This window comes from Panthera onca, chromosome F1, assembly GCF_046562875.1.
Source record: "Panthera onca isolate mPanOnc1 chromosome F1, mPanOnc1 haplotype 2, whole genome shotgun sequence".
Classification (NCBI taxonomy): Eukaryota; Metazoa; Chordata; class Mammalia; order Carnivora; family Felidae; genus Panthera; species Panthera onca.
Genome location: NC_138355.1, coordinates 56,241,030 through 56,255,849, shown reverse-complemented (window position 1 = coordinate 56,255,849; position 14,820 = coordinate 56,241,030). Strand labels below are relative to the sequence as shown.

Genomic DNA, 14,820 nt, shown 5'->3' with positions numbered 1-14,820 from the left:
AGGTACTCTCATGTTCAAATACCACATCTTTCTCCTATTTGAACTGACAGACCCATCAGGGATTCCTGCTTTACTCTAGGTGCAGTGCCTCCTTGATTTTGCTCTTGAAACTGGACTTAGAGTCACATCCCTAGCTTCTCCTTCCTTGGGAATCAAGGAATTCAAACAGGCAGTAGAGAGGCTGCATGGCCACCAAGTTCTTGGCAATCAGAAGGAGAAGGTGAAGAGGACAGGGGGATGGTTGGTAATGTGTCCTTTGCATCAAATTTTCCTATAGTAAATAGTAGTTTATACTCTTTGTGGCATATGAGACCACCGTTCTCATGATTTTTAATTTAGTAAGTTTCATAGAATATTAATCCAAATGGAGGTACCCCAGTTCTGTCTGACTTGTGCACATGTGGGACAGCATTCCTGTCATCACTTAGCAGTTCCTGGCAATACTGTACTAGTTCACCACGGGCTCCAAAATGTCCTTGTAACATATCTTCTGACCACATTGTTTGGGGGTGCCCACCTCAACTGGTACCACTGAGTATCAGTGGGATAAAATTGTAATGAAAACAAGGCTTAATTGAAAACATTGTGAGTCTCTTCTTGATGGCCACTCTTTTGGTCTAGAGTAACTATATTTAGTGTAAAATTATTTTTTTGCCTTTTTTTTCTGATGCCCTACATGTTTAACCAATTGACTGCACTTTGCATGAAAACCAAAGTGTTCTTTTCTAGTTTACTTTTGCTATCAGTGCAATGCAAAATCTATTTCCCTAAATTAGGTTGTACTTCATTAATCTTTTAAATGTGAAATTGTAATGGTTCAAGGTTAATGAGATCTTGAAATATGTGTTACTTAAATTATGACTAACTTATTTCAAAAATATCCCAGAAAATAACTACTTCTAGTAGTATAAAAGTATGAATGATGTTTATCAACCTGGTAAAGTTGACTGAAATTTGGTTAGACTCATCGACAAAATATTATTTTTTTAAAGGTTTATATATTTATTTTTGAGAAAGAGAGAGGGCGCGTATGAATATGCAAGTGGGGGAGGGGCAGAGAGAGACAGGGAGACAGAGAATCCAAGCTGACAGTACAGAGCCCAGATGCAGGATTCAATCTCCTGAACCGTGAGATCTTGACCTCAGCCAAAGTCAAGAGTCGGATGCTTAACAGACTAAGCCCCCCAGGTGTCCCTCCACAAAATAATTACTGAGTACCTTTATAAGAGAAGTGCTCAGGGTATTTTAGAATTGAATTAGTAAAATACAGATTGGCTTATTCTAATGCAAGGGGAAATGACATACATTAGAAAGGTAGGCAGAAAGTACTAGAGAAATTCAAGCGAGGGAGAGATCATTACTAGCTAGGGTACTATCCCATTCTCTCCATCAATGGTCATACCTCGCTCAGCTATATCTAGATCATCTCATTCTTAGTTCTTTACTCATTGATTCAAACATATATTCAAAACCTACAGTGTGCTAGACATTGTGCTAGATACTGAGAATGCAAAATCAATCCTTCCCTCACAACATTCAGTCTAATGATTGAATTATGTGAAGTCACGTAAGCAAATCACTGTGACAGTGTTATAATGCTATGCAAAGGTATGTGTAAATACTGTGGGAGACAAAGGAGAGGGTAATAGCTCCACCTTGTGCCAGGGGTCACAGCAGGATGTGTTAGGAGCATCTTAAGAAAGAAACAGACTTTTGCACTTAGCCTGGACAACTTGAAGGTCAAATAACAGGCAGGCAGGTGGACAAGAGAAGAAAAGAATTCTGGAAAAGGAATTACAAGCACAAAGTCATTGTTACGAGTTATGTATTTGCATTTCAAAAGCAACTCCTGTTGTCTTCAAATATGCTTTAAAAATAATTTAAATGTCTCATTTATTTTTCAACAGAACCATTGAACTAACTCTAAACACAGAAAACGATTTACCTGGTCATAGACATTCAAGAAGACAGTCAAATTGTGAAAATGAAAAAGTTAAACCGAGAGTTTGACTGACACTTGTCTGTTTAAAAATAACCGTAGTATATTTAAAGGATAAAACAGCCTATATTTATTGCTATTGATTTTTAGGACTATTGATTTTTATTTTAAGCTTTACTTTAACAGTTCTAAGAAGTAGGAATGTCGAGGAGTTGTAAGATCACCTGAATAAAAAATATGATGGTAAATAAATTCTTTTTCTCTCCACCCTCTAGATTTAGCAGCGTTTACGCCCCACCAGTTTCTACTTAGTGCCTGCACGCATGTGGGATGTACAAACAGTTCCCTGGTCATACTGTCCACAGCACAGCTGCCACCAGAACACGTGGATTCCCCACTTCTGACTGTCCTGGATTCTAGAACAATATATGTCCAGTAAGTAGAAATGTTTTTGTTGCACACTGGTTTATGCAAGAATCCCAGTGAGCTCAATCAAGGGAAGGGTTTGTGACATAAAATTAATTTTATTGTGATGAAATGCATAGAAGTGATTAGTTCAGTGGTTCTGGGAACCTTTGATTATCACTTGCCAACTTAATTTCCATTTTGTCTTTATGCAATCAGGCTGAGCTACATACGGACACAGATTCTGTGGAGACTTCGATAAGGGGAAACTGACCACTTACAAGACCGCCTTGGGCTTTCCGTATGGGTGGTGTTATCAGTGATGAGTTGGAATTAGAAAGTCTAAATATATATTTTCTTTTTGAGTGTAAACTAGGACCTTCTTGTTCCCTGAAAGTTGAAGTCAGAAAGGAATTTTCACATACAGGCATGTTCAGATTATTTTTGATATCGAGTGATTCTTACCCATTTCCTGATCTGAGGTGCAAGGCAACTTGTGGTACTGAATCAAAACTTAACAAATCTGTCTTGCCGCTGGTTAATACTTGTTTACATCCATTTCTGTTGGTCTCAGTTTTCCCACCTGTAAAAGAAGAGTTTGGGCTGAATAAATTATGATATTCATTCGAGCTGAAAAAACATTATGCTTCATACCCATGGCTCCAAGTCTGAACTGGCCTATTGGCTTTCAGCGCTGCCCTAAACTGAGCCCGCATTACTTACGCCAAAAGATTTCCCACTACTCTAAGTATTTCTCAGTTTCTCAATTTCTGTCAGTTTTATGATTTGCCCTGCTCATTGTCACCGACACATTGTAAGTCCTATCTGGACTATCCTCTACTATCTGGACTATCCTCTACTTTTTCTTTTTGCCTACCAAATCCGATCCATCAAGGATAGTCTTCTGTATCTAGGTATATTCTCACCTCATTCAAGAAGTTTTATTTGACTACTTCAGCACTTCAGTCCTCAGCTTCTCTGTATTCTGTAGTTGTATGTTAATTTATGTTAGATTGCTCGTTTTTGTGGCAATTGTCTTTTTGCAAAGCGATAATTATGTTATCTCTCGCTCTCCCATTTCCCATAGGTTCTCAAATGTTCTACTTCTCCCGTCTTGTTCTATGGCTTAAGTTCAAAATTAAATACTCGGGCACACATTTACTATATTATTAGCTAATTAAAATTATAAGTAACTAGAAAGCAGGCACTGTGTCATATTTTCTTTATACCATTCAGAATAGACATTTAATAATTACTTGGGTTTTTTTTAACTTTTTTTAAAGCTTTCAGTGTGTGTGTGTGTGTGTGTGTGTGTGTGTGTGTGTGTGTTTGAGTGGCATAAATCCAAGTTCATATGTGTCCTTTAAAAATCTTGCACATTTCAGGTTTGACTTGAATGAATGATGGATAGTCATGCTATATTTTTCCATTCCCAGGTGGAAACAACCAAGAAATGTAAATGGAATTCTGGAGCGCTATATATTATATATTTCAAATCACACGCATAATTTTACAATTTGGGATGTCATCTATAACAGCACAGAACTTTTTCAGGATCACCTGCTTCAATACCTGTCCCCTGGTAATAAATATCTCATCAAGCTGGGAGTAAGTTCACTTTACTTCTGTCACCTTCTCTTCCTTTCCTTGCTGCTTCTCTTTCCTTTGTCCCATCTACTCTCTCTCCCTCACTTAAAAAAAAAAAACAAAAAAACACAAAAAAACCCAAAACCAAAAACTCACATATTGCTATTGAGACAGAAAACTCCTTTCACATTGTAAATTTGAATATGATCTAATACCTACATATTTATTTTATATTGTACAAAATGATAGCATACCAATCTGAGTCAGTAGATTTTTTCTAAATCTAATTTGGGATTATCAGAAATTATTTCAGTTTTGTTATTTCTAGAATGTCATAATTGATAGGACTTTTTCTACAATGCCTGAATTAATAAGGTTATTTCCCCATGGATCTTGTATTCATTCGGAAAACAATGTACAGTACGAAAACTTAGGTCTTATATTTTAAAAATGAAGGTTTAAATGACCCTCAAATATTCTGGATTGTTATTATGTTCTGGTTTACATTACATTTCTTTCTTGAAAGAACAGTCACTTAATAAAACCCTAGAATCAACATACTTTAGAGGTCTTTAGACAGACAATAGCATTTTTTAATGCAAAATAGCACTTTTATACAAAGGTCTTTTAAAAGACCTTGATATTACTGTGGAATTTATACTCAGTACTTCCTTTTGTTTTTTGATGAAATATAATCTTTTTTAAGTTTAATAGCACATCTGAAAATAACTGAATATAAACATGAGATTGTCCCTATTTGTTTTAAACACACTCTTCATTTTATAGCAATACCTATATAAGGATATTTGCTTTGATAAATGCCATAGAAAATATTCTGCTCTTGATTATGAATAAATTTACATTTATGTAGACACTGTGTATGCATTCATTTTACTTAACATGCTCTTGAATGCTCTAAATATTATACCACGAGAAAATAAACTACATTCAACTATTGCTAACTGTCTGACCTGACACCACAAAACAAGGGCAATCACACAATGTTAAAAATCCTGTTCAGAACTGACTCCATGTGCCTAGGTGTTCAGCACACAGATTGGCTTATAAAACAGCATCTTTGATTACTTACTTGTATTACTCAATATGTAAGAAATATATTAACTTGATTTTCAAAAACTGATACAGAAATCCACACTATTTTCAAAACAGTGGTATTATCAAAATCCAGAAAAGACTCTATTGCTTAGAAGCAACCAAAATTAAGTAAAAATTGTTGTATTTTTAGTTTTATCAGGAGACAAAGGTCATGAAACAAAGTTATACTCCCAAGGCGAGTTTTAGGATATGCTGTGCAGTCAGTAGAAATCCACCTCAATATCCTGTTTTGTATACATCTATATCTTTAAAAATAAATACCCCTAGATTGGAAGTCTGCTCTCCTGAGTTTCAATTCAGACTTTACTAACAACTATGTAACCCAAGGCAAATTCACTTAACCGCCCTGATTTTTGCATTCTTTCAGCCTAAAATTGGGACTTTGAACTAAATGATTTTTAATTTTTTTTTGAGCCCTAAAATTCTATGACACTAAATCATTCTATGATTCCAAACAGTATTCTATGGAGTCAAATGAAATCTGTCAGCCACTGAGTAATGTTGATGCAGGATGTCATAAAGATGTGGAAGTCTTTGCCCTAACTCTTGTTAAGGAAATAAATTTGCTCACGCCATTTTTGATTTTTTTATATCATTGTATTTATTAGTGTAGAAAATACACTAATATATTTTTCAGGAAGTATTCAACTAAAAAGTTTTTTTATTAACTCTATAACCAGTAAATTAAATGAACCAGAACATTTTAGGTTCATCCTGGTTAATTGAAGGATTATTATATATTTCACAGTTTCCACATAATAACTGGCTTTCAAGGTCATTAGATTAGTAGATGGAGATTAGGTTCTAAGCCAAGTGGAGTTGCCTTTACAGTCGGTCTTAGCATATTGAAAGTTTCTGAAAAATAAAACATACAGATGGCCAAGCCTTTAAAAAATAGAGGAAGATACACGAGGATTCAAACCGCTGTGATTTACTCTAGACTCAGAGAAGGTGTTACTTCAAGTGGCTTCATGTAATATTTCCTTTTAACTAGATTATAAACTCCTGAAGGGTAGAGACAGTATCTTTCAAAATTCTATCTGTGGAGTCAAGCCCAGTGCCTGGTAGAAATTGGAAGCTCAACCAATGATTCCTGAATGAATGAACACTAAGTCTATTTATTTCATAAAGAATCTGAGACTTCTGGTATGAGTTAGACGGTTTGCTGTACAATGTGGGAGTCGAGGACTGTGTGGTTCCAAGCATATGTTTTTCCTGCTGGAAGAAACAGCATGACATGTCACTACATTCAACAAATGGTATTGTGGAGTGTGGTAGCTCCATATAAAGATAATAAGCCAAAAATTAAATAAAGAAGCTAGTACCACAGACAAGTTTCAGTATAGGTGTGGTCTGATAATTTTCATATCACTGCTAGACATTTACCTCTTGATGAATGCTAAGTGTATTTCCTGAAAAGATTCTTGGACATGATGAACTTAATTTTTCAAAAGATCATTTATAGGTAGCATGGCCTTGTTGTATTTCTTCACACTTTAAAGTATGTTGCATTCTTAATATCCTCAGAGCCTGCTTATCTGAAAACAAACTATTGATAAGGAGAATGCTAGCTTTGGATTTTCCTGACAGTCCTCATTTCAAAATATTTGGTATACATTGATTAGTTACTCGTGTCCTTGCCCCAAAATTGAACCCCCTATTCGGTCAGAGGTTACTGGTCGTTTCAGAGTGGTAGTATCACTTTGTAATTTAACAAAAATGGCTGCAACTGATAAAAGCTATGGGAGATGAGTTGAAGCTCCTTATTGTAATGGCTCAGAGGCTTTCAAAGACCTTGCCATTTCATAAAGGCATCTTGAGTCAATCCCATCCTTTTGTTTAGTTTTTCCAAACCAGAATTTTAATCAGCATTCAACGGCACTGCCTGCAGTGGCCCCTGGTGCTGGCAGGTCAGACAAGATACTGATTGATTCAGTTTCATTTAGATAATATCAGTTAGATGTGACCAATAGGAAGCAACTTTAAGAGCATTTATTTCCTTGTTGAAGGAACTGCTCACTTAGCACCTCTAAATGTATGCAAAAAGTACATGGAAGAAACAAAATAAAATATTGTGCAGGTAATTTTGTTACTTCAGCAGCCTCTTTATAAATTCTGTTTTATTTGCAAGAAAAATTCTCTCATAAACTACTTGGATTCCTCCAAGGCCTCTTTGCCAAAATATGAATTTATGGATCTCAGATGACGCAGCCCAAAGAACAATCCTTCCAAACCACAGCACGGCTTTATTTATCCCAAAAGGCATCCTAAAATTCTCAAAGCAAAGTAAATTTCAATTCACATTTTGTTTTTAAATATACATATAATTATATACCATTTAGTACACTTTCTTTGAGGAGAGTTAGCTGAGGACAATTCTTAGGACATAAATAAGAAAAACATAATAGTGACAAATAGACTATTAGAATTAAATCCCAGTGTGTTATAAGGTTAATAATAAGATGCTCCAACATTTTTTCCCCACCTAAGGAAAAAAATCTAGGAACTGCAGGTGGGCAGATTTAGCTCTCTCTGAGGACGGGAAAGACTGTTCTTTCCATCATTTTCCTTTGATAATTCAGCTGTTCCACTTGGCCTCTTTTCCTGCCATGTTTTCTAGTGGACTTTTAGCATGTTTGAAATGTTTTATTTTCATGTTTCTATTTTAATGTTCAGATAGTTTTTTCTTGGGCTAACAATGACATGTCCTAGAGCTTGAGTCAGTGTTTGGCCACAAGCTTAATTGATTCCTTTTTATTTGCAAAGATTGTGTTCTCAGGAGGAGTATGGTTTATCTCTTACATATATATGCACATGCTGTAACTAAGAATTAGAGGAAACCCACAGAGGTTAATTAGGTCCCAATCTTAATGCAATTTTATGTCCAAGCCACAGTTTAACCCATCAAAAACTTGCTTACGCTGATGAGAAATTATCCTGGAGATATGGGCCACTGTTACATTCTTCCAAGAGAAAGTGAGATTGATCTCACTTATTATATATACTTATATAATGCCATTTATTATATATACTCCTAATAAAGAATTTGCAACTATTTGCAACAACTTGGCAAAAAGTATACTTCAACTAAGAAAATGTCTTTAAAAATAAGTCAACTCTCTCTTATTTTTAGGAGAAAGAAGATCAACTGTGTTAAGTATCAGAAGGTTGTTCCCTTAATATCAAAGTGAAAAGCAGGGAACAGGCCTAAAGAAATAAAAAGGTGTTTTAATTTTTTATATTAACAATAACTACCTTCCTTGAAAATGGACTAAATATCTGCTTTTTACATCATCCTGTGATTTTACTTCATTGTCCTTACAGGTTTTTGGTAAATTGTAGTGTTTTTTGAACTATTTTTTTTTCTTTTTGAAACATTTTAAAATTTTATCATGTAAATTACAAGTGTAACCTAAAAATATGCGGAACAAAGGTTAAATGTAGTTTTTTCAAATATATGTGTTATATCAAGATACAATTCCTCACGCTCTAGCAAATATATTCTGGAAACACCCTGTTTGTATGTCTCCCTTTCCTGGAGAAATGCTTATCCAATAAGTTAGGCAGCAAAGCTAATTTCCTAATACACTTAAACATTTATTTTGGAATTACTTGCAGTAATTTCTGGGTATCTTTAACATACATGTTTTCACTGATGACATTAGTAATACCTTATTAGGGAGCAGGACGATTCTGTGATCACTTTAAGCGTCCTGGCCGTGCAACCAGCCCGTTTCCTCTAGCACTTGAGTAAATGATTTGACCCTTTTCACCATCAAACAGTCATTCAACAGCTCCTTTGTTGTTGAGATATGAGAAATACTATATTGTTCATTTTCACATTGTGTTATACTTTAAACATATTGGTCACATGATAACAAATAAAAGACAATTATATTTGCCACAGATCTTTTCTTTTCCTACAAATCACTTGTTTTATCCTAAAGTAGTTTCAGTCTCTAGTACTGTTCTCAGGTAGTGCGCACACACACATGTGTGCACTTAATTCATTCTAGAAAACCCTGGGTAAGGCTGATTTCATCAAGGCTATTCACCCAGGCAATATATGCCCTACCTCTAGGCTCTAACATAGGAATTACTTACAATTCATACATGCATACATTCTGGGTTATTTTCTAATTATTGGAGATGGCTGTCTCATGTCCTAAAAGGCAAACTAATTAAATGTCAAACCTCAGCATTGAAACAAATATATTTAGTTTGGGGGGGGGGGGGGGATAAAGAAAACTATTTTTAAAAATCCTGAACTCTTATAATGAATTATTTTTTTTTTCAATGCTCACTTAAACTTTTGGGACCCAGAATGAAATGTGTGTGTGTGTGTGTGTGTGTGTGTGTGTGTGTGTGTGTGTATTTGTGTTTGTGTTTGCATCTCTCCTCAGGCTTGCACAGGGGGTGGGTGCACAGTGAGTGAGGCCAGGGAGGCCCTGACTGATGAGTGTGCACCCGAAGGTGTTCCGACCCCCACAGCGCACTCCTATTCACCTTACTCCTTTAACATCTCCTGGACTGAGCCTGAATATCCAAATGGTAAGTGAACTCTTTTAGCCTCAAGTTAAAAAGATGATTAGCAAAGGTAAATTAATATTCTAAATGGCAGCTTATATGTGGTGCTTAATTTTTAATGATCATTTTAGCACATAAAATACCTGAGATAGTATCATTGTCTGTAGTTGGGAGACTGTAGTTTTTAGGCTAACACACAATTTTGGTGGCTCAAAAGTGCTCCCTTTTGATAGTTCTTGTGTACTGCATCTTATTGTTTAATACATTCCAGAAAAGGTTGAAAGAACAGATGAGGATTCCCAAAGTGCTGTTGTGACAGTGACATTATATTTGCAATGACTGTCTGGTTTTGACAGTCTGTTCGTTCTTGAACAGGGAGAGAGGTGGAAAGCCTGTGCACATAACGTATTTCAAAATGCCTTTGATTTCACAAGTTCATCTTAAAAGAGACAACTTGGAATCTGTATTTTTAACATATTATATGTAAATATGTCAACATGCAGCTTTTAAACAGTGTCTGTATTAAATACATATATATATTAGGGACACCTGGGTGGCTCAGTCAGTTAAGCATCTGACTTTGGCTCAGGTCATGATGTCACGGTTTGTGCGTTTGAGCCCCGTATCTCTGTGCTAACAGCTCAGAGCCTGGAGCCTGCTTCAGATTCTGTCTCTCTGTCTCTCTGTCTCTCTCTCTTTCTGCCTCTACCACACTTGAACTCTGTCTCTCTCTTTCAAAAATAAATAAACATTAAAAAAAATTTTTTTAAATATATGTATTTTATACTTGTTGAGCTTCATATAGATTGTGTAGATTTCTAAGTGATATACACATCTTTGCATAGTTTAGAGAATTAAGTCAGCCAGGTAAAGTTGTCTAAAATAAAATCCTATAATGATTTTGTAATAACTTGGAAGTAGAAATTGCTTTCTTCATTTATTGTAAATATCTTTAAGTTTCACACAACACAGTGTCATTGTTCCACACTGATAGAAATTTATTAACATCAAGTCTTGCTCCCTTTAAAACACATATCAAGGCTTTAAATATCATAGAAATTGTTTTAGGTAGCTAGTTACTGAATACTGAGATGGCCTCTTTTAGCATAGCCAAAGAGAATGGAAGAAAAAAAATGATAATTTTATTAGTTTGTCTTTTGTTTACTATGATACTAATTATTCTAGTCATCTCATTTTAATTAAACTTTTGGCAAATGCATTAGATATATTTGAGGTAATGGAGAGAGCTCAAATAATTAGAGTAAGTGATTATCTCTGCTTCTCAAGTGATTCCTATACTGTTACAAATTTTCTCATAAAAAAATAAATGGATCTCTATTTGATACTTACATTAAACAGTCAAAAAATCTTGCCATCCTTCGTGCTCCACAAATGAATCCAGTCCATGCAATGCAAATTTGAGTGATTTATTCCAATTGGATTGCTGTTAAATGCCATCACGTGATTTGCATCATAAAATACAATACTTTCAGTCATAACGACTGGTCATTGCAACTCTGGAACAGCAGCTCTACTTGGGATCCTAGGTTGACTGGAGAAATACTTTCTACATTCCAAAGAATATTCATATATTATGTTTTGTGTATTTACAAGCAACTTTTAAATATATGCATTGAAACAAAAAGAACTGGAAAAACTTTGGATATTTGCATAAACACTTTCATATTCTAAAGTGTTGTGTTTAATCACATTAGAATTTTCAAAATTTTGATTGTGGGCAATGGTTAGACAGTTAAAAAGTAATAGTGTTCATTAAAAAAAAAACCTTTCATTACTTCTGTCTTCACTTTTCCCAAATTTTCCAGTGTTTGATTTCTACTGTCCATTGTCTGGAGAGGGATAATGTGATTCTTGGAAAACTCCTTGTTCCTCTATTTGTTTTTAAAGCCCCCATAATTCCCCCTGAAAACCTGAAGAATAAAATCCAAATTCTTTAGTCTGGCATTCAGGTCACTCCCCACTTGTGGCTCAATCTGCATTTATAGAGCCTTGTAACACACTTTTCTTTCTAGAATACTTATGGCTTACTGTAAGCTTGCGAGATGTGGGTGTGCAGTCAAATCGGCCTAGAGGCAAATATGATCTCTTATGTGTAGTAGTGTATTACTTTAGGAAACGTACTAAATTCTATGAACCCCAGTTCTCTTGATTATAAAATTGGAGTTGATCAACCCCTATTTTCTTTCTATCTTTACTTGTGGAAATCTAACCCATTCCTCAGGATTAAACGTGGGCCTCTTATTTCATACAATTGTTCCACTCTTCCTTGAGTCAAAGGTAAGCTTGCCCTCTTCTCTTGATCACATATCCTGTTTCTAGGCTTTCATAATGGCACGTACTTCATTCCTTCTCGGTTCAGATTTATTTGGGTACTTGTCCAACATGACCATCCATGATAAGGACCCCAAATCATTCATTTCTCTTTACCTTCACGGAGCCTAACAGTGTATTATACTTTCTGTTGGCACCTAATTATATTTAGTTTATTCAGTCATTTCTTGTGAAAAATTCCACTTGATCAGGAGCATGTATACTGTAGTTCTGGCTCTCTAATGATACCAACAGAAAGAATGGTAGTTGCAGGCCAATTCCTGAAATATCTTTGTTTGGGAGGTATTTGTTCCTGAACTGTATTTGTTTAGCTGTGTGGGGTCTGATGCTAGGTTTTTCTTTTAGCAATTTGGATTTTTGCATTTGAATGAAGAACTTTTAATTTCCTTTTCCTTGGAATACACAGGTCAAATTTAATGGAACTAGACCCATATCGCAATATGTGCTACATTAGGGTTGCTTCCTAAGTTCTGAGTATGCTGCAGAATGAAATAGGTTTCATCCTTATGTTACTAAAGAAACCCTTTCAAATTATTTTTTTTTGTTTATTGATTTTTTTTGTTTATTGATTTATTTTGAGAGAGAGAGAAAGAGAATGCTGGAGGGGCAGAAAGAAGGAGAGAGAGAATCCCAAGCAGACTCCACACTGTCAGCACAGAGCCTGATGCGGGGCTCGAAGTCATAAACTGTGAGATCATGACCTGAGCCGAAACCAAGAATTGGCTGCTTAACCAACTGAGCCACTCAGGCACCCCCAAATGATTTTAAATAATGTTTCTGAACCTTAACTGATCATTAGAATCATCTTAGGGGCACTGGTTGAGGAAGTAGATTGCAGTGCTCCACCAGAGCGCTTGAATAATCAGAATATCCCATAGGCTATGTTATCATCAAACATCCTGGAGTCCTCCAACTGGAGGACTTTATATTCATCATATCCAGGTTGATTTCTCCATGTGTTCTCTGCCCTTCTACTTTCCCTTTCTCCTGTGTTCCTCCTCTCACTAATTAGCACAACCCAGTCATGCCAGCCAGCAACCTGGATGGCTTGACTTCAACCCATGCCCACTCCTGACTTCTTTTGCCACATGACCCCCAACTGCACTCCTCTAATGAAGGTCATTGATATTTCTCACCCAGATAACTTCAAGAGCCTCCTGATACCCTGCAAAAATCTGAATTTGTTTTTTCAAAGTATATTTTTTGATGACCTCCTAGGTACCATCGTACCAAGATGAATCTGCCCAATCCTTTATCTTAAGGACATTATAGTTTCTTGGGGCAACAAATAATCACAAGGTAGAGATGTGAACAAGGTGCCAAATGAATGGAGAAGAAGCTCCCTGAGGAGCCCTATGGGATGTGGGAGTGGCATCTCTCTGGGTCTTCCAGAGATGTACGTATATGCATCTAGATGATCATGTTGTGTCATGGAGGCTGCTTGCATGGTTTTGCACACTCTGGGGGCACCTGGGTGGCTCAGTTGGTTAAGCGTCCAACTCTTAATCTCAGCTCAAGTCATGATCTCACAGTTTGTGAGCTTGAGCCCCACATTGGGCTCTGCAATGACAGCACAGAGCCTGCTTGGTATTCTGTCCCTCCCTTTCTTTCCTCTTCCCCCACTTGCTTGCTCTCTCTGACTCTCTCTCTCTCTCTCTCTCTCTCTCTCTCTCTCTCTCTCTCTTTCTCTCTCAAAATAAATGGATGAACTTAAAAAAAATCTTGACTCTGTTAGTCAGCTGTTATACATAAATAATTATTTCATAGGACTTATTAACATGAAGAAAAGTTGTGGAGAAACAGTAAACCCACTTTCAGTAGTAACTATAATATTTCCAAATATATGCCTATATGTGACAAAATATGAGAGGTATGAAAAGCTCTGATAGAAATGTCTAGTTCTTGCTTGGTAGACTTCAGCCACCATGGGTTAGGAAACAGGCTCTCTGCTTTTTGTAAATGATTCTGATTTAACAGTCACTTTTTACTCATCACAGTCTTGTGATAATCCTTACCCAGTGGCTAAGAGAATGGCCTCTTGCTCTTCTGGTTTCCATTCTCTTCTTTGTCTCCCACTCTGCTCCTGCTTAACAGCTTGTACTGGAAGCTTTCTCTTTGCTTCAGGATGTGCTACACATGCTCTGAGCATTTTTCCTATTCTGGAACATTTTGTTCTGTGCTGTACTGGAAGTTCTAAGGATAGTGCCTGACTCATAATAGATGCTCAATTAAAATTTTGCTGATTAGCACTACCAAAAGAAGAAATAAATGCACAGAAGATAACAAGTGCTGGCAAAGATGTTGAGAAATTAGAACCCTTGGGCACTGTTGGTGGAAATGTAAAATGGCACAGCTATTATGGGAAGCAGTATGTAAAATTCCTCAAAAAATTAAAAATAGAATTACTGTGTGATCCAACAATCCTACTTCTGAGTATTTATCCAAAAAAATTGAAAACAGGATCCTGAAGAAACATTTGCACACTCACAGTCATGGTAGTGTCATTCACCTTAGCCAAGAGATGGAAGAAACCCAAATGTCCACAGACGGATGAATGGATAAACAAAATGTGGTGTGTGTATATATACAATTGAATACCACTGCCCTTAAAAGAGGAAATTACCACCTTTGGGATGCAGCAAAGGCAATCATAAGAGGAAAGTATATAGCAATCCAGGCCTTTCTAAAGAAGGAAGAAAGATCTCAGATACACAACCTAACCTTACACCTTAAGGAGCTGGAAAAAGAACAGCAAATAAAACCCCAAAACAGCAGAAGACAGGAAATAATAAAGATTAGAGCAGATATTAATGCTATAGAAATAAAACAAACAAACAACAGAACAGATCAATGAAACCAGAAGCTGGTTCTTTGAAAGAATTAACAAAATTGAT

At 36.0% G+C, this 14,820-nt stretch overlaps 1 protein-coding gene across 1 annotated transcript in view; it reads left to right on the top strand.

The window, feature by feature from the left end:
- Positions 1-14,820, top strand: part of USH2A (usherin) — a 737,363-nt gene that overhangs the window by 379,038 nt on the left and 343,505 nt on the right. Inside the window, exons 33-35 of the mRNA XM_078441308.2 lie at positions 2,215-2,374; positions 3,781-3,952; positions 9,451-9,598. Coding sequence (XP_078297434.2) covers positions 2,215-2,374; positions 3,781-3,952; positions 9,451-9,598 — 480 coding nt within the window. The remainder of the gene's footprint in view (positions 1-2,214; positions 2,375-3,780; positions 3,953-9,450; positions 9,599-14,820) is intronic.